This window comes from Carassius carassius, chromosome 41 (assembly GCF_963082965.1).
Source record: "Carassius carassius chromosome 41, fCarCar2.1, whole genome shotgun sequence".
NCBI classification, from domain to species: domain Eukaryota; kingdom Metazoa; phylum Chordata; class Actinopteri; order Cypriniformes; family Cyprinidae; genus Carassius; species Carassius carassius.
In genome coordinates, this window is record NC_081795.1 from 27,273,850 (window position 1) to 27,293,995 (window position 20,146).

At 45.7% G+C, this 20,146-nt stretch overlaps 2 protein-coding genes across 2 annotated transcripts in view; one reads left to right on the plus strand and one right to left on the minus strand.

Annotated features, from left to right (window-relative positions):
- Nucleotides 1-12,690, plus strand: part of LOC132123121 (structural maintenance of chromosomes protein 4-like) — a 30,088-nt gene extending 17,398 nt beyond the window's left edge. The window contains exons 11-24 of the mRNA XM_059533660.1: nucleotides 7,203-7,436; nucleotides 7,523-7,708; nucleotides 8,857-9,018; nucleotides 9,099-9,324; nucleotides 9,693-9,772; nucleotides 9,916-10,068; nucleotides 10,140-10,266; nucleotides 10,390-10,579; nucleotides 10,737-10,881; nucleotides 10,983-11,156; nucleotides 11,264-11,446; nucleotides 11,531-11,763; nucleotides 11,846-12,029; nucleotides 12,530-12,690. Coding sequence (XP_059389643.1) covers nucleotides 7,203-7,436; nucleotides 7,523-7,708; nucleotides 8,857-9,018; nucleotides 9,099-9,324; nucleotides 9,693-9,772; nucleotides 9,916-10,068; nucleotides 10,140-10,266; nucleotides 10,390-10,579; nucleotides 10,737-10,881; nucleotides 10,983-11,156; nucleotides 11,264-11,446; nucleotides 11,531-11,763; nucleotides 11,846-12,029; nucleotides 12,530-12,688 — 2,436 coding nt within the window. The 3' untranslated portion in view covers nucleotides 12,689-12,690. The remainder of the gene's footprint in view (nucleotides 1-7,202; nucleotides 7,437-7,522; nucleotides 7,709-8,856; nucleotides 9,019-9,098; nucleotides 9,325-9,692; nucleotides 9,773-9,915; nucleotides 10,069-10,139; nucleotides 10,267-10,389; nucleotides 10,580-10,736; nucleotides 10,882-10,982; nucleotides 11,157-11,263; nucleotides 11,447-11,530; nucleotides 11,764-11,845; nucleotides 12,030-12,529) is intronic.
- A 725-nt stretch (nucleotides 12,691-13,415) lies between these two features.
- On the minus strand, nucleotides 13,416-14,800 carry trim59 (tripartite motif containing 59). Its single transcript, XM_059533671.1, has one exon. It carries the CDS (start codon nucleotides 14,798-14,800, stop codon nucleotides 13,631-13,633), a length of 1,170 nt encoding a protein of 389 aa, XP_059389654.1. The 3' UTR covers nucleotides 13,416-13,630.
- Between the last annotated feature and the right edge of the window lie 5,346 nt (nucleotides 14,801-20,146).

The following is a 20,146-nucleotide window of genomic DNA, read 5'->3' on the forward strand; positions in this document are numbered from 1 at the left end:
AATGCAATTAGTTTGCATCCTTCTTTTCTGAGAAGATCATCAATATCAGGAAGGCGATTAGCACATCCTCAAGTAATGCAGAGGTCAGACAGATTAGGCCACAATATCAAAAAGATACTATGTCGATTTTTGAAGCAATTGATAGCAAAATTCTGGAAGACATAGTGCAGCACCTAAAATCATCAACCTGCTGTCTTGACACACTTCCCACATCTTTTTTCAAAAGTGTGTTTAACTGCTTAGAAGCAGATCTTTTAGAAGTGGTGAACGCCTCACTTCTTTCTGGGACATTTCCAAACTCCCTGAAAACTGCAGTTGTTAAGCCCCTCCTGAAAAAGAGCAATCTTGATAACACCATTTTGAGCAATTTTAGACCAATATCTAATCTTCCTTTTTAGGGCTGCAACAACTAATCGATAAAATCGATAAAAATCAATTGTTGTCAACGAATGTCATTGTCGATTAGTTGGTCTGCTCACGTCACGGGGAGCGTTACTGATGACGTCACTTTCATGACAATAGTCACACGCGAAATGGCAGAGTAATGTTAATCGGAGAGAAATGACCGATCAATCGGGGGCAGAAATAAGTGTGCACCCCAAGTCTTCTAAGGCAGGGGAGCATTTTACATTAAATGCAGCAAATAAGACTGTAATCTGCTAGTTATGCAAAGCTGAGCTTGTGTGGCATGGAAGCACCACAGTGATGCACGAACACATGAAGAGGAAACACGTTGTCACGGATGAAGGTGAAACATCAGCACGGTAAGCAAAAACTGTAGCCTATATTCTCATTATATGAAGATGTGAAAATAGTATAGTCTGGTTTAATTCAATGCAACTGTGTAAACAGCTTTGTTTACCAACTTCGGGACAGTCACACTAGATCTATTTTGTCTCGAGCATCAGGTTGTGCAATCATTTTGCTCGCAACATAGGTGATGGATTATAATAGCGCTACCGCAGAAATAGGTTAAATTAAATGGTTAAAGGCAAATTAAATATAAAGGCAGTTAATAACAGCAGTAGTAAAAGATTGTTTTTTTTTGTCACTGTAGTCAGTGGTTTTTAGCGAATGCATAATTTTTCCTGTCCTGAGTTCGATTTAAAAACGATTGTATTGCTTTCACTTTCACTTTTTCACAGAAAATAGTCCGTTCCGTCTCTACGGTTAGAATCCTGCGTCCATAGCAACGCTCTGTTTTTCATGGCAACGATGTGTTATATTTCGCAGCGAGCGGTCTGTTATCAAGAAATAACAGACCGTATTCTACATTGGAATTCAACCAAGCCATGTAATAAAAAGTTTTTAAAAAGTTTCGATCTACTGCGGCTCTACTACGTTCACACGCTTGTTTTCAGTCTTTCTATATTTAATTGATCAATATATCCTTATAATTCATTTAATTTTAAATAAAAAATCTGAACATCATGTCTGTGTAAATTTGTTTTACCAAAAATTGTTAAAACAAATTTACACAGACATGATGTTCAGATGTAAATATATAAACCAAATCTAAAATAGATAATAAATTCAATTTTTATTTAAATTTAAATGAGTATGCAAGGAGAGACAATATTTGCATAACTGCAACTCTATCTGACCCATCCCTCACTCACAGAGACAAACGCTATCTTGACTTGAAACCAGACCAGTGGAGTCTGCTTGAAGAGCTTTGCACTGCTCTTAAGCCATTTGAATGTGCCACTGTTTTTATGAGTGGGCAGGAATATATAACAGTCTCTTCATTGCCTCCACTTGTGAAAGGGCTCTTGAAGTCCACTGAAGGTGCTGCCTACGATTTAGCTTCAGTGAAGTCCTTCCAAGTCACAGCAGTTGAGCAGCTTCAAAACAGATGGAAGGAATCACTCTTTGATCAGGTAGATAATCCTGTGGTTCTCTCCTCTGCTCTGGACCCAAGGTTCAGAAGACTGAAATTTCTGTCACCTGAGCAAATTATAACTGTTCAAGCTAAAGTGCAAGCTAAAGCACTTGCAGCAAGAAGGGAGAAGATGCAACAGCAAATTATCACCTCAACCATAAGAACTGCAGCTGAACCTTCAACATCTTTGCTTGACTCACTCCTTGAGCCTGGAGGCAGCAGTGATGAAGAGAGTAGAGAGGAGAAAGCTGAGGAGGACCTCAACACTCAAATAAGAAATGAAGTCCTGGCTTACTTTGGTGAGAGGCCCCTAGCCAAGGAAGAAAATCCTTTGGATTGGTGGAGAGATAATAAAGATAAATATCCCACCTTGGCAAAATTAGCTAAATCCTACTTGTGTATCCCAAGCTCCTCAACACCATCTGAGCGTCTGTTTTCCGCTGCAGGTAACATAGCTTCCAAAAAGAGAGCCAGCCTCAGCCCGGAGCATGTGGACATGCTGACATTTTTGCATACCAATTCAAAGTTTTGGAAGAGTGAATAAGAAACATGTTCTTATGAACAACACTAAACAGTGACAGTTTTCCTCTTCTGCATTCTACCTCTGTATCAAAACAGTATCAAACAGTAACGTTTATTTGTTTATTATTTATAATTTTGATATTTCAACAAAATACGCTGCTTAATATATTATTACAAACATCTTTGTGTCCTAATTTCATAATGTGAAGTTTATATGAGCAGCACAACTCAATGTTTTGTTTATTTATATTTTGGATATTTAAAGAATTTAATTTTATTGTTTAAAAACTGAACAAACTTTTGTGTTAAGGTTTAAAATGTAAAAATTAAAGATTATATTAGTAAAACTCAATGTGTGGCTTTTGCACTTTTTAAAGTACAATTTAAACATAAATACCCTATTATAATATAATAAATATAATATAATATAAAAAAAAATCAAACTGAATAAAAAAAACCTGTATCCGAGTAATCGATTAATCGAAAAAATAATCGTCTGATTAATCGATTATGAAATTAATTGTTAGTTGCAGCCCTATTCCTTTTATAGGTAAAATTATAGAAAAGGTCGTTTTTACTCAGCTGAACAAATACTTAAACTCAAATGGATACCTGGACAACTTTCAATCTGGTTTCCGACCGCATCACAGCACAGAGACAGCACTCATTAAGATAATAAATGATATTCGCTTAAATTGTGACTCTGGCAAAATATCGGTGCTGGCATTGCCAGATCTCAGTGCTGCGTTTGACACTGTCGATCATAACATACTACTAGAGAGACTGGAAAACTGGGTCGGGCTTTCTGGGATGGTACTCAAATGGTTCAGGTCATACTTAGAAGGGAGAGGTTATTATGTGAGTCTAGGAGAGCATACGTCCATGACATGCGGAGTCCCACAAGGGTCAATTCTTGCACCGCTCTTGTTTAGCCTGTATATGCTTCCCCTAAGTCAAATAATGAGAAAGAACCAAATTGCCTATCACAGCTATGCTGATGATACCCAGATTTACCTAGCCTTATCTCCAAATGACTACAGCCCAATTGACTCCCTCTGCCAATGCATTGATGAAATTAATAGTTGGATGTGCCAGAGCTTTCTTCAGTTAAACAAGGAAAAAACTGAAGTCATTGCATTTGGAAACAAAGATGAAGTGTTCAAGGTGAATGCATACCTTAACTCTAGGGGTCAAACAACTAAAAATCAAGTCAGGAATCTTGGTGTGATTCTGGAGACAGACCTTAGTTTCAATAGTCATGTCAAAGCAGTAACTAAATCAGCATACTATCATTTAAAAAACATTGCAAGAATTAGGGATCTGGGATTCAATAAGCCAAGCTTTAACATTTGTTTATCCATATTGCTTCTGTTTTTTTATTTGTTGAACCTCAATTAAATTGTTAATCTTAACTTGGTTTGGACGTTTTTTGTTTTTTCTAGTTCGGGGAACAGACACAGTCTCTATAGTGTGATATCTAGGTGAAAGAGTCTCTATGTGCTGAGAATTAACTGACCTCTGTGACGGGAGGCAGCTAGCAGACGGTCGGTTTAGCCAGTCTGTCTGCTTCCTGACCTGGGCCCCAGTTAGTCAAGTATAAACACTAAGACTATGTGCCATATTTCTAGAGAGAAGAGTGGCGCCACCCCAGGAGGGATGAAGACCATCTCTTTTAAACAGGTCAGGTCTGCCCCAAAAGCTCGTCCAATTGTCTATGAAACCTATGTTATTCTGTGGGCACCACTTAGACATCCAGCCATTGAGTGATGACAATCTGCTATGCATCTCATCACCACGGTAAGCAGGGAGGGGACCAGAGCATATTACAGTGTCTGACATCGTGCTTGCAAGTTCACACACCTCTTTAATGTTATTTTTAGTGATATCCGACTGGCGAAGTCGAACATCATTAGCGCCGGCATAAATAACAATCTTACTGTATTTACGTTTAGCATTAGCCAGCACTTTTAAATTTGCCAAGATGTCAGGTGCTCTGGCTCCCGGTAAACATTTGACTATGGTGGCTGGTGTCTCTATATTCACGTTCCGTACAATAGAATCACCAATAACTAGAGCACTTTCATCAGGTTTCTCAGTGGGTGCATCACTGAGTGGGGAGAACCTGTTTAATGTTTTGATCGGAACAGAAGAGCGGTGTTTTGACCCACGACTACGCTGCCTCACCGTCACCCAGTTGCCCTGCTGCTGGGGCTCTGTTTCCGGAACCGAACAATGTACAGGAATCCCTGAGCTAGACGCATCCAAAGCCGTATCTAGAGCCCTAACATTTTTACTGTCCTCAATTAAAGTTTGGATGCGTGTCTCTAATTCTGAAATCTTCTCTGTCAGCCTAACTATTTCCCTGCATTTATCACATGTGAATCCCTCATCAGCGACAGAGATAGATAAACTGTACATGTGGCAAGAGGTGCAAGAAACAATGATAGGAGAAGCCATTACTCACCGTGCTTGATGAAATATTCTTACTGCGGTTGTTTGATGAACTTGTGAAAAACTGGAGCGAGGGAGAGGAGAAAAGAAAACAGCAATAGGTTCGAATGAAAACGCTAATGACAAGCTAACGAGTGCTAACGCTTTGCAGGTGTACTGCACTCACGGAAATAAAATAAGTGAACGATCAAAGTTAATCTGATAAGATTGATCGATAATATCAGAAATATTGTGTGAATTTAGTTATATTTTACCACTTTAAAAACAGAGAGTGATAGTAAGATAAAGATTCTAGAGAAAAAATAAAATAAAAACAGCTACACGGAGCTACAATTTGCTACAGAAGGCCAACAGGAAGTAGAGAAAACACTGTCGAACAGCGACACCCGCAGGCAGGAGTACTGAAGTGCCCATTCAGAGAGTGAATGAAATACCTGTAAACTATGTGTATTGTTCCCGTGTAGCGTTTGTCCCGTGATTTTTAGAGTCCTGGTAAGAAACAATGGCAGGAATTATTGGTTCCGCTTGGGGTGGGACTCTACCATGTATTAATTGAGCGTGGGGGGGTTTCAGGGGCAACGTGGCCGAGTTGTTGCTGTTATTTCCTGTTTAATGTGAACGAATTAATAACATCAAAGTAGATTTATTAAGTAGAACATCATGCCAATATGTTTCTTTCAGACTCTGTATATTTAAGGGAACATGTGTAAAGTGTTTTCTGTGAGTTTGTCCCTCCACATGTGGTAATGGTGCTGGCCACCAGTGTAAATATGAATGTCTTTGTAATGGAAGGTAGTCTGTGTTTGTTTCTGCAGTGGAGAGTGTGGCCGGAGGGTTGCAGGTATTTTATTCACTCTCTGACAAATAATTACAATAAACTCTTGTATCACCAAACAGTCTGGTGTGTGTTTGTGCGTATTAACATCCATGTTGAACGTGCGGTCCCTCCGAGAGGGAAACAACTAAGTTTCCTTTTTTAGAAAAAAAAGATTTGTATTTTTTAAATGCATAGAATGCAATGCATACATCAAAAATAAACATTTAATTATTACCCATTGTTTCTCTGTCTGTACTTGTACTGTGAACAATGACAAGAAAGTTGACAGATGAATTCAGTGCCATTCAGTTGGGGTTTTAAATAAAGCCTTTTCTGAGATGCACATTAAACATTAAACACACAAAACATTCATTTAATTTATCTTTTAATTATTAAAAATTAACTTAACTTTTTGGTAAACAAAGGGGATTTACTATTAAAAATAAAACATGGAAGAAATGTTGTGTGTTTAGACCTTAAAAAAATAAAATAAAACACGTGCTTCAGTGTGTGTGATAAAGCTAGTCGCGCTTCTGCTCCATTCAGTAACACAGATATGCAGAACATACAGGATTCATATTTAAATAGACTGTTCCGGCTTAATATTTACAGATATTAGTCCATATCGTGATTTGATGTAAGTGCAATGACCCATTTTTGATTAATTCATTCAAAATTTTGCAAATTCCGTGCCATTCCGCGTTAAACTGTAAATTCTGTTTTTATGACTGGATTCCGCGATTCCCTCCACGTTTTCTGCATCGCGGGAATCACAGGGCCCTAGTTGTGGTATGCCAGCTCTATCTTGCAATGGACACACGCCACAACGTTCTCTTTACGTTTGCCCGTGCCTCAAATCAAAACACTGCTGACTCCTTGCAGTGTGCCGATTTCAGACTCAGCGCTTGTGTCTCCTTCCGGTTTGTGGGAGACGTAAACGCGTTGTCACATTTTTAAAAAATTATTTCGATAGAACCTGACGTGAGATTTAAAATAAATTAAGAGGCTTCAAAGCAGAGGAATTTGCCTCGATCATTTTTTGTAATCGAGTTACTCGAGGAATCGTTTCATAATAAAATTAACCCAATTAGAATGTTGAGGTTTTTTATTTGTATTAAAAGTATCAAAGCACAGACCTTATCTTATTTTACCTCCACAAATGATGTTTAGTGAAGTTCATTATCAGAAAACCGCTTGGACTAAGAGTATAATAACAGAAAGTGACTTGAGCACTGCAGTGTTTCCCTCAGACGTACACACTGTGTGTGATGGCACTCAGACGGACTGACAATACATTCATAGAAAAACACCTGCTTTTGATCTTCAAACGTGCAGTGCTTATTTATTTCAAACATGTCAAAGCCCTTTGGAAAATCTATTGGTGTTGGTCAGTTATTGCGGGCTGACACTGCTTTTACCCTGATGTGAGTTTCTCTGAGCAGTGCAGTGTTGAGGGCTGTGTTCCTCTGAGGTGTAGCTCCTGCTCAGTCTTGACTCGTGGTGTGTGTGTGTGTGTGTGTGTTTCTGCAGAAGAAAGAGCAGGAGCTGCTGGAGCTGAGTAAGACGGTGAACCAGACACGCTCACGGATGGACGTGGCTCAGTCAGAGCTGGACATCTACCTGAGTCAACACAACACAGCTGTGAGCCAGCTTAACCAGACCAAAGACGCTCTGCAGGAGACGGTGGACACGCTGAGAGAGAGGAGAGCCACCATCACAGACCTCAACACCAGGATACCACAGACTGAGCAGCAGCTCCAGAAGGTGACCGCGTACAGAAGAGGAGTGTGATTCTGCTGTGTGTGTCCTGGAGCGGTGTGTGACTGATCCTGTGTGTGTGTGTGTGGCAGGACGAGGCCGAGCTGCAGCAGATCTCCCAGCAGGACCAGCAGAAGCGGCTGCAGGTGGGAGACATGAGACAGAAGGTGGCTGAGGCCAAGAGCTCTCTGTCCTCCAACCGCAGCCGCAACAAAGTGCTGGACGCCCTCATGCAGCAGAAACGCTCGGGGAAGATCCCGGGCATCCTGGGCCGTCTGGTGCGTCCCTCACACTCACCCAGCTACTGAGGCTCTCTGTGCAGCACACATGCTCCCGCTCCTGTGCTCGCGCTCCTGTGATCGCGCTCCTGTGCTCCCGCTCCTGTGATCGCGCTCCTGTGCTCCCGCTCCTGTGATCGCGCTCCTGTGCTCGCGCTCCTGTGCTCGCGCTCCTGTGCTCCCGCTCCTGTGCTCCCGCTCCTGTGCTCCCGCTCCTGTGCTCCCGCTCCTGTGCTCGCGCTCCTGTGCTCGCGCTCCTGTGCTCGCGCTCCTGTGCTCGCGCTCCTGTGCTCGCGCTCCTGTGCTCCCGCTCCTGTGCTCGCGCTCCTGTGCTCGCGCTCCTGTGCTCGCGCTCCTGTGCTCCCGCTCCTGTGCTCCCGCTCCTGTGCTCGCGCTCCTGTGCTCGCGCTCCTGTGCTCGCGCTCCTGTGCTCCCGCTCCTGTGCTCGCGCTCCTGTGCTCGCGCTCCTGTGCTCCCGCTCCTGTGCTCGCGCTCCTGTGCTCCCGCTCCTGTGCTCGCGCTCCTGTGCTCCCGCTCCTGTGCTCGCGCTCCTGTGCTCGCGCTCCTGTGCTCGCGCTCGCGCTCCTGTGCTCCCGCTCCTGTGCTCCCGCTCCTGTGCTCGCGCTCCTGTGCTCCCGCTCCTGTGCTCGCGCTCCTGTGCTCGCGCTCCTGTGCTCGCGCTCCTGTGCTCGCGCTCCTGTGCTCCCGCTCCTGTGCTCCCGCTCCTGTGCTCCCGCTCCTGTGCTCCCGCTCCTGTGCTCGCGCTCCTGTGCTCGCGCTCCTGTGCTCGCGCTCCTGTGCTCGCGCTCCTGTGCTCCCGCTCCTGTGCTCCCGCTCCTGTGCTCGCGCTCCTGTGCTCGCGCTCCTGTGCTCGCGCTCCTGTGCTCCCGCTCCTGTGCTCCCGCTCCTGTGCTCCCGCTCCTGTGCTCCCGCTCCTGTGCTCCCGCTCCTGTGCTCCCGCTCCTGTGCTCCCGCTCCTGTGCTCCCGCTCCTGTGCTCGCGCTCCTGTGCTCCCGCTCCTGTGCTCCCGCTCCTGTGCTCCCGCTCCTGTGCTCCCGCTCCTGTGCTCCCGCTCCTGTGCTCCCGCTCCTGTGCTCGCGCTCCTGTGCTCGCGCTCCTGTGCTCATGCTCCTCTGCTGTCTCCACAGGGGGATCTGGGAGCTATCGATGAGAAATACGACATCGCCATCTCTTCCAGCTGCGGCGCACTGGACAACATCTTAGTGGACAGCATCGACACGGCGCAGAGATGCGTCACGTTCCTGAAGAGCCAGAACATCGGTGTGGCCACATTCATCGGTCTGGACAAGGTGAGTGCAGGAGCTCCTGATGAGACGAGTGTCTCGTGTCCCGTGTGTCCAGTGCTGACGCTCTCTGTGCTGTCGGTCAGATGAACGTGTGGCAGCAGAGCATGGCCTCCATCTCCACTCCGGAGAACATCCCTCGTCTGTTTGACATGGTGCGTGTGAAGGACGAGAGCGTGCGGCCGGCCTTCTACTTCGCTCTCAGGGACACGCTGGTGGCTGCAGACCTGGAGCAGGCCACACGGGTGGCGTTTCAGAAGGACAAGCGCTGGAGGGTGGTCACGCTGCAGGGGCAGATCATCGAGCAGGCCGGTACGTTCACACACAACTTCTCATGTCTCTGGGTTCAAATCAAGTGTAATGATCTTAATAAAAGCAGTGTTCTTCCACCAAACAGTGTAGCTCCTCAGAAACAGTTGTGGTTCCAACAAACCGGTTGCTGAGCAACACAGAAGTAAACAAAGGTGTATGTTACTTTGTAATTTACAACAGCTTTGAACACGTCTCAGCCAATCAGAATCAAGGAAGTAGTCAGCTCTGGAGATGAAGCAAACACACAGGCACTAGATGCAGATTCACATTCATTTCTTCAAAAACAGCAGTGTTGTTACATTACTCTGGATTCCATCTGCATTGAGAGATCATGAGGCTGTACTTGTGTTTGTGTGGATGACCCTCAGGTACCATGACAGGAGGAGGAGGACGAGTGATGAAGGGCAGGATGGGCTCCTCGGTCTGCGCTGATGTCACTCAGGAGCAGGTCAGGTCACATCTAATATCGTACTGTCTCACCCTCGTGTGGGTCTCCAAACCGCTCTTCCATGCAGCACAGCAGGATGTGTTTACGGTCTAGTTTAGTTTTGGTTGGTGCATCACAGTCTGAGGATGTGTGATTGTGCGCAGCTGGATAAGATGGAGCGTGATCTGAACCGAGAGCTGACACAGCTGCAGGACTGGCAGCAGAGGAAACACCAGCTGGAGGAGAAGCTGCTCAGAGCCAGACGAGAGCTCAGAGACATGAAGAACACACTGGAGAAGTACACCGCCAGCATCCAGGTGTGTGTGAGTGTGTGTGAGAGAGTGTGTGTGTGTGTGAGCCTGCCTGCTGTCAACTGTGTGTGTTACAGAGCCTGGCCGAGCAGGAGCTTCATCTCAAGACTCAGATCAAAGACCTGGAGGCCAAGGTCATCTCTGCTGCTCCTGATAAAGCCAAGCAGAAGCAGATGGAGAAGAGCCTGGAGCTCTACAGGAAAGGTGTGTTTCTCTAAACCTGTGTGACTGTCTTCTGAAGAACACTCAACATCAGACACTGTCTCATGTGTTGGCCGGTCGATCGGGCGTCTCTTGATGTAGTAATGGTGTGTGTTTCTCGTGAAGACTTTGAGGCAGCGTCCACTAAAGCAGGAAAGGTGGAGGCGGAGGTGAAGAGGCTGCACACGCTCATCGTGGACATCAACAGCCATAAGCTGAAGAACCAGCAGGACAAACTGGACCAGATCAACTCTCAGCTGGACGAGTGCTCCTCAGCCATCACCAAAGCCCAGGTGGCCATCAAGACTGCTGGACGGTCAGTGACCACAAACACTCAGACCGTTTGAGTCCGTTACACCAAGCTGGGTGTAGACCCTTCAGATAGATGAGCTCTTCCACCTTTATTTGACTTCTTCTGAAAAACAAAACAAAAAAACAGTTTGTGAAGTGAGTGTTGTCCTCTGATGCGTTAGTAACCTGAAGAAGTCTGAGGACGGAGTGTGTCAGCTGGAGAAGGAGCTGGGAGAGAATGAGAAGCTGACAGAGGAGCTGACGGAGCAGCTGAAGAAGCTGGAGGAGGCGGCAGGAGAGATCATGCAGACGTACCAGCAGGCTGAGGTGTGTGTGTGTGTGTGTGTCAGACGGAGAACAGGTGCAGACGCCCGCTGCACACACTGACCTGACTCCCTCTCTCTCTCTCTCTCTGTGTGTGTGTGCAGGAGGCTCTGCCCGAGCTCCAGGAGCAGCATCGAGGAGTGCTGCAGCAGATCAAGGCTCTGCAGGAGCAGGAGCACGTGCTGCAGAAGGAGTCTCTGAGCGTGCGGCTGAAGGTGGAGCACATCGACACCACCATCACTGAGTGCCACAACAAGATCAAACACTGGGAGAAAGAGGTACTGAGCATCATGTGCTAATTACCAGATGTTGAACCATCTATGGGATGTGTTTGTTCTGCTCCTGTTGCTCTCTCTGCGCTCACAGTCAGTCCTGTGTGTTTTAGGCCAGCAGGCTGTCTCTGCACCCCATCGATGGAGCTCCAGAAGAAGAGCTGCCTGCACTGAGCCCAGAGCAGCTGGAAGACATCTCCAATCCAGACGTCATCAAGAACCAGATCGCTCTGCTGGAGGACCGCTGCTCCAACATGAAGCCCAACCTGGGAGCCATCGCAGAGTTCAAGAAGAAGGTGCCTGAGATCCACCGCTGTGGTCAGCTGGTGATGACGGGGTCAGCCCAATGACTGTGTGTGTGTGTGTGTGTGTGTGTGCAGGAGGAGCTGTATCTGCAGCGGGTGGCGGAGCTCGATGACATCACCACTCAGAGAGACGCCTTCAAGAGAGGCTGCGAGGACCTGCGCAAGCAGAGGCTGCACGAGTTCATGGCTGGATTCAACATCATCACCAACAAGCTGAAGGAGAACTACCAGATGCTGACGCTAGGAGGAGACGCCGAGCTGGAGCTGGTGGACAGTCTGGACCCCTTCTCCGAGGGCATCATGTTCAGGTGTGTGTGTGTGTGTCTTGTGAATGATCACTTGTGTAAGTTGCAGCACAGCAGTGTGAGTGTGTGTGTTGTGTGTCTCCAGTGTGCGTCCTCCGAAGAAGAGCTGGAAGAAGATCTATAACCTGTCTGGAGGAGAGAAGACGCTCAGCTCTCTGGCGCTGGTGTTTGCTCTGCATCACTTCAAGCCCACGCCGCTCTACTTCATGGACGAGATCGACGCTGCCCTCGACTTCAAGAACGTCTCCATCGTGGCCTGCTACATATACGTACGTACTCCTACCTGCCGTACTGCCTCCAGACAGACACGCACAACACCACTCCTCAGCATCCGGAGTCTCACAGACACCTGAACCCGTGAGACTTCACTGAGGACATCTCTGCCAGTGTTTCCTGATGTGTAGTCTGTATTTCCACCGAGCTTTACTGAACAATACTGTGCTTTACACATGTCTGTGACACTCAAGCACACACACTACGTCTTGTAAACGTGATTTTTACATTTCACATCTCCACTGTTCATTTATTTACATACGATTAATCCGTTACCATTAAAGAGCTTCATTTGAATTAACTGTCTGACCCTACATGAACCCAGACACAACTGAAGTCGGTGTAATCCTGAAAATGAACACCCAGTTATATAAAATGAACGATGTGTGTGTCTTGTAACAGGATGACTGATTGTTAAAGCCATTGCTGGTTTGAAGAAGTTCAGTTATACAGTGGCATGCTAATTCAGACATGCTTCTCTCCCACATTACTGCAGGAGCAAACCAAGAACGCTCAGTTCATCATCATCTCCCTGAGGAACAACATGTTTGAGATGGCCGACCGTCTCATCGGCATCTACAAGACACACAACACCACCAAGAACGTGGCCATCAACCCCAAGAGCATCGTCCTGCGGGAGATCCCGACGGCCTGAGGATCCTTCACCTCACAGTCACTCCTGGGCTTTTAAATCAAATGGGTTTTATACTACACAGTAACTGTAACATGGAATAGTATCATGTGCAGCTGAATGTTTTAAATAAACATTAAATGTGGCGTTGTGAGTTTTGTGATTCTTGTGTCTAAACTACAACACAATCAGCACTCGATGACGTTTGGCCTCACGTCAGAAGAAAGCATCAGTCCGGAAGAGTTTCTGAGAGCTTTATTCATCAGGAATGAATGACTCTGAAAGAGCTAACAGATGCTCAGCGTTGAGGTTTAATACAGTGAGTACAGTGCAAATAGAACGTGTGTTTAGCAACAGGCTTTTAGTAGTAATCATTTGTAGTAGTACAAAAGAGTAGAAAATTAGAAATGCACATAATATAAAGTTCTTAAAGTAAAGAAGTGTAGGTAGGTCCCTAATGTGTTCATCTAGTCCGTGTGGTCCCAGTATCTACAAGCATGACGGCTGAGAATCACATCAGATTACAGATTACAGTCAGACTATATACAGTGTACTGCTGTTCTGCAGCCGTGAAGTAAAGAAAGTACCTACTCAAAAGTATGTGAGTTCAGGTGTGGGAGGAGGGCATCATGGGTAATGTAGTTTCCTTGTACTGCAGTTACACACCTGCTCATTATTATTAATAACAGGCTGTTTTATAAACCATGATTTATAATAGTGTTCTTGTTGGAGCTGGAGACGGGTCCTGTCGAGGATCACACCAGTGTTTTGTTGAAATGTAAAGCCAGCTGTACTGGATCTGACCCGGACTGCATCACAAAGCTTCAGGGAGGATGTTTTCAAAGCACTCGCGTGTCCAGTGATGTAAGATGTCATGTTATTGATGGTTTGATGCTCAAAGCTTTACAGCATTCGGCGTGTGTTTGAACGAAGGCTGAACATGTGCATCGTCTTCAGCGTGTAACACTAGTGCAGTGTTTTGAGAAAGCTGAGCAGATGCTGATAGGTGTCTTCTCCTAAACTAGAGGTAAAGGTGTTGATGCTCTGTAGCAGACAGCAGAAGGCTGTCCCCATCTGATGGAGCGTCTGTGTGAGATCAGAGAGCGCTGGAGGTCTGCCACACACCGACACCACACACAGTGCTGTGAGGAGAAGCGTGATGATGATGATGAGGAGCGCTGGAGCACCTGGACCTGCTCCTTCAGCAGACGCAGAGCTCCAGCTGATGTCTGGAACAGGAGCGTCTCTCAGAGCGGTGATGGTCAGGTCACTCCAGTGCTCCTGGAGGAAGTGCTCCGCTCGAGGAGCCAGGTGCATGCTGGGGATCTCCGGCAGCGGCGTCTGCATCACGGCCTTCACTCGCTCGCTCAGCTGATGCACCTGCTCCAGATACTCCAGCGGACACTCCTCACTCTCCACGCTGGAGCTGAGGGACATCAGCTGTGTGTGCTCCTCCTGCATGTCCTTCACCAGCTGCACGAGCGGCTCGTAAGCCCTGTCCAGCAGCTCAGCCGCCCGCTCCAGAGCCTGCATGCACTGCTGCTCCTTCTGGGCCAGGATGAGGTCAAGGCCCTGGAAGAAGCGTGACACGGCCTCGCGGTCGCTCTGCAGCAGAGCTCGGCTGCGCTCCCTCTCCTGAGCCAGGCGTTCGGCCCGACCGCAGACCTCGTCCCAGCGCTGGCCCTCCAGACGCTCCGTCAGCCGGCCCCGGGCCCCGCGCTCCTTCAGGACGGCCGTCTGCAGGTCGTCGATGGCGTGGCCCTGGTGCTGGCCGGTGGTCAGACAGAAGCCACAGATCAGCTTGCGGTCCTGGACGCAGTAGACGTTGAGTGGCTGGCGCGGGTGCTCGGGGCAGGTCGGGGGCCGGCGGTCGCGCTGGTACTTCTCCACGATGGCCCGCAGGCAGACGTTCAGCGGCAGCGCGTCCACACCGTTGGAGGGCAGCTCCACCACGCTGCGGCAGCTGGGACACTTGAGCGGCAGACGCAGGGGACGCCAGACGGAGACGCTGACGGAGGCCTGCAGCACGTGCTCCAGACAGATCCTGCAGAAGGTGTGTGAGCAGGGCAGCACCCGCGGGTCCGAGAACAGAGAGTAACACACCGAACACGTCAGGTCCTCCTCCAGCTCCTCCATCACAGCCGTGCTCCCTGGAGACACAGCCAGTGTGAAGTGATCATTCAGCACATTTGGGTTGTATCAATAAAGTAGCATTAGATTAATGAAAATGAGGATTTGGGGCACTTAAAGATATAGTCCACCCAAACATGAAAATTCGGTCATCATTTGCTCATCCTCATGTTGATCCAAACCTGTACGAGTTTCTTTCAGCTGCTGAAGACGATAGGAGATATTCTGAAGAATGCTGGGAATCACTGGAATGGATGAAAATACTAGGAAGTCAACAGAAGGAAGCGCTCAAATACAGGTTTGGGATGACGTGAAGGAGGGGAAATAATGAGCGAATGATCACTGTTGGGTGAAGAACAGCGTTCACTGGATTCTACAGTGGATTTAACAACCTACTGATTGCTCTGGTGACAAAATACATTTCTAAAAAAAAAAAAGTACTTTAAAAAGTTGATTGTTGTAAAAGTTATGTGATCTAGCACCTCTTCACATGAATCTGTACTATATCTTATCTATATTTAAGTCCACTGGTGACTTATCAAGCTGTTAAACACGTCTTTCAGTGCAGATTGTTTTATTCCGGTCACAGACCTTAAATCTTGTATTAATATAAAGCATAACTTTCGTTTTAAGACGTTTTCATCCAGATTGAAGTCTGATTGGAGGTGTGGTATATAGTGTTAGTAAACGGAAGTGTCCTGAATAGACTTCCTACAGCAACCCCACTGTGACAACTTGCCCCTGTCTCTTACACTTCTAGTCTGTTCAGAACGGGTATTATTTAATTTCATTTTAATATCAATACAAGCTAAATATCAATACAGAAATATATACGAATTCACTGTTTCAATCAATTTACCGCATATATATATATTTATTTGTTTATAAAAATAAAAACATCTTTGAGTTCCTCAAACATCATCAACATGCTCATTACTAAGAGAACATAACTACACGAGTAAACATTAAGAACTGATTAATACTCGGAAGTAGTAGAAACATGTTAAAGTGCATTAAAGACAGAAGAAAGTGCTCTAACCGTCAGAAGAAGTGCGAGTTCAGCGGAATGACAACACAACCTGCGCATGCGCGCACTCACTGCTGTCCAATCACAGCTCTGGATTCAACACAACACTTATTGCGTCTTAAGAGGAGGAATATGATTGGTGGAAAGTTGATGTTGAACCCCGCATGTCCGTTATAACTTTGTGTGTGTGTGTGTGTGTGTGTGCGTGCGTGCGTGCGTGTGTGTGTGTGTGAAACGGGAATCCTCTCAGATGTCTGACTTGGCTTTGGGAATATTTGGGAAGAAAGTTCTGTTCGTTCACTGAATGCCAGTCACTTTCTCTCCACAGCACAAGCTGCCCAAAACATTACAGGATCACAAAGAGACTAATAAAAAAAGATTTAATTACACAAATGTGCACTACTGAATCTATTCAATGCACACACCTTAATGGACTTAGATATAACCTATGTATTTAAATAATATGTATTTGTTTTAGAATTTTACCATCATGTCTAGGCATTTCCTTCTATGGATAACAACTCTTAAACTTAATTATCACAATCAGAGGATTGAATTAGCCTACCTCACGATTTCAGACTACTAAACATACCCTAGTCAATGGTTTCTCAAAACGCAAAAGATAATGCAAATCAGATGCATAGGAGGTACATTATTATTATTATTATTATTATTATTATTATACATTCAGTGCTGGCCCTAAACTAATCCTTTGTCTTAATGTTCCTAGAAGGTTTTCTTCAACCCAGTTTTCCAGCTTGATAGAGAAAATGAGGAAACCAAAGGAGAATCAAACAGACCTGTACCCTGAACTGATCCAGGGCCAGCTGCAGCATCATCAGTTAGGGACATTTAATACAGGGTATTCCTAGCAATACATTTAAACAGAATGGCAAAATAAATAAACAGAGATGCGAGCAGAGCCAGTTAATCGATGAGAATCTAATGACAACACATTGTGTCTGATGTGTTTTGGGCTGGATGTGGAGTGTAGGTGCAGACTGGAAAGTATTCCCATTGTCTTGTCTTATTTGAAGATGTTCCAGTGTTAAACTGTTCACTTTGTTTGTAAAGTGAGCATCAGTGTGAACTAGTGGTCGACCGATGTGTGTTTCTGACAGCCGATACCGATATCTTGGAAAGCGGGAGGGCTGATAGCCAATATAAAGCCGATATGATTTTTACAATTATTATTTGAAAAATGACAAATATCGGCTGATATGACGTAACGACAGGCAAACACAGGCGCTGCCGCCCTGGTTCTCAGTGTGGGCTTAGGTCATGGGTGCCCAACCCTGCTCCTGGCCATCGACTGTCCTGCAAAGTTTAGCTCCAATCCTAATCAAACACACCTGCCCTTAATTTTTAAGTGAGCCTGAAGACCTTACGTTGCTTCATGTGTGTTTGATTGGGATTGGAGCTGAACTTTGCAGGACAGTCGATCACAGGAGTAGTGTTGAGCACCCTGGGTTTACGCAGACTGAGAGGTGGTAACAGAAAAGAGAGTTTGTCGTTATCGTTATTATAGTAGGTTTTTGTTACAATGACTGTATTTACATGAACAGCATATTCCCGTCCTAGCTGGAACACGAACTGCTTTCATACACGTACTGCGCAGTACCTGCCAGCTCATTCACATAATGTCCATCGGAGATACTAAGGGGAGTATAACAGCCGGACAAGATCGCAATTCCAGTGTTGTTCAGATATACGGCCCAAACGCTGGACATCCGCAGAAGCAGAACATGCGGACACCTAGGTCTGAAAGCAGTTACTGATTAAAAATCAGCTAGCAATATCTAAAAAAAACTCACGATAAACTGTGTTGTGCAGAAATGCACAGCATTTCCATCCCTGTCCAGACTAGCAGACCGTCACAGATGTAAGCTATAGCCTAAACCCTACAGCATTCATTTAATGTTAAATGATCTAAATTTAAGTGTAACTAAACCCCTGGTAAGAGGCTGACTCCACCCACTGACAATATTTGAAAAATGCTGAAAAGTGGGCGGAGCACAGCAGAGATAGAGGGGACTGAGCGAGTGCGGTGTGATCCTGAGACGCGCAGTGACGGATTGATTGACAGCTGCTGTCAGAGACGCTAAAATGGAGAGTGACTGTAATGACGCAAGTAGCTTTACAACAGAGCGATCAATTGAAGTAGAGGACTTTTCTCCCCCACTTTCACCTGAAGTGGAGGGTGTCGAGGTGTCTGTTCATATCAATTTCGAGCCGCTGGCTCAAACTGCGGTCTTAACTCCCGCACCGCGTCGCTTTCAGCGCGAGCTGTGTGGAGAAGCCCATTTCCACCTCCATTGCGTTGGAGAAGCAATCCCGGGTAAAATGCAGTCTGCACACTCCAGCTCTAGGCGGGAACTTGCGGTCTTCCAGGCCAAGTGCATGCAACCACTGGCGCTTAATTTTAAAGTCTGCTGGTAAACTATGCAGTCCAGCAGTGCTGTCACAACCAGCAACACTACACCTCCGTACCATCCTGACCACTGTACTAAATACAGATAAATCTACGCTAACTTGAAGATCTAAATAACTATATAATTGCTATGCTAAATAGATGCTATATTAGTCTATCCTGGTCGTTACCAATACTCACAATTCCAACTCCTGACTCACTGCAGTGATTTTGACAGAACAAGATTTTATACTGCCAAGGGCGTGGTAGCTCGTACCAAGGGGCGTGGTGAGCTGGAAACTGCTTACGTCACCTGCCACCGCAGCATCCAATAGGAAAAACCAACTGCAGTAGCCACCGTTCAACCTGAAGAGGGCAGCACTCACACGTTTTTACAACATATATTGTAGAATTAAAACACTTTATACTCAAATGTCAAAAAAGTTACTCGAATCAATGAACAGCACTAATAAAGCCACATTCTTATAGATCATTAACTAAAAAAAGTTGGTTTAGGGTTTAGTTACTCTTTAAACATTTTAAGTCATGTTGCTGGCATAGATGGTGACAATCTACATGGATGCTTGAAAAACAACAATGTCGACAGCAATATTGCTGAATATGATTTATTAAAGATACTGCAATGTGATAAACATGGAGACAACTTTAGCCACAGTTGGCTATAGCCTGTGGTCACTCCACCGATTCTCCTCACACCACATCTCTATCTCTCTCCTCTGTGCATTTACCCTTCCCCTTAACTCTGCCTGACCCCTCTCTCGCCTAGGCGGCTCATAATTATACGGCAATGGCCCATCGTAAGAGTTGACATTAACCCCTACTGCAACCTGTTCACTGTCTGACTCCATTACGAAGAGATGAGATTTACCAGCCGTTGCGTCACTTCCGATCAGAGCGTCTTTGACCGCAGAAGTAATTTTACTCACAATTTATTTAAAAAACTTTTTAATGCACATTTATGATTAATTTCTTTACACAAATCGAGTTCCTACACACGTTCATTCACAGGAATCTTCAACTTGAAAGATGGGCTTAAATATGTGTGTTTACACCCTTCGTGAAAAAAACTAAAAACTTTTGCTTTATTTTTAATCGGAATTCAGTTAATTGGGTGCAAAAATTAGTGTAAATAACTAATCAGGAAAAAGGCCTGTGAAATCCTGGTGGCAGAGACGGAGCGGTCTCATAGACCGGAGAACAGAAATCAAATTAGCTTTATCTTCTGTTGACACAAGGACACATCTGATCTCATCCAGATGAGCCACAGCCTCACTAGCATGAGTATCTGATCTTCTGCGCTGGGGGGTGGGATAAAAGGAGGTGGTTGCTGATAAACAGCCTCATATTGGGTCACTCAATCCAAAGAACAGAAACACCGCTGTCCTCAAAGAGCTACAGTCTCCAGTAAACTGATAAAAAGGTTAGTTTAAAGAAAGTGGGACTGCATGACTTAAAAGTCCTTAAATACAGATGTTTTAATGATGATGAGTTGTTTGCAATCTTAATATATTTATATTATATAAATGGGCATCAGAGGTGTAGAGTTGTTCATAGCAAAGAGCACAGGTGTACTGACTCGCTGATTAGAAACTGTATCCGCACCCTGTTCACTCTCAAGCAGCAGAGCCACAGATTACACACAGACAGAAGGAGCCCAACGGGGCCATGTTGATTTCTCTTTGTGTATCCCATTGAGGAAAATCTTGTGTGGCGATTTGAGTTGAACAAAAATAACCTTTTGTACAAAGAGACAACCAAAGGCATGACAGAGGAGTACACTCATTGTTGGCAGGATTCAAACCTGAGAGCCCGTCTCTCAAAGAAGCTCCTAGCAGTATGTCACTTAAACACGCAGAGCATGAAAAACATGCGTTATGATTTGAACCCTGGACCC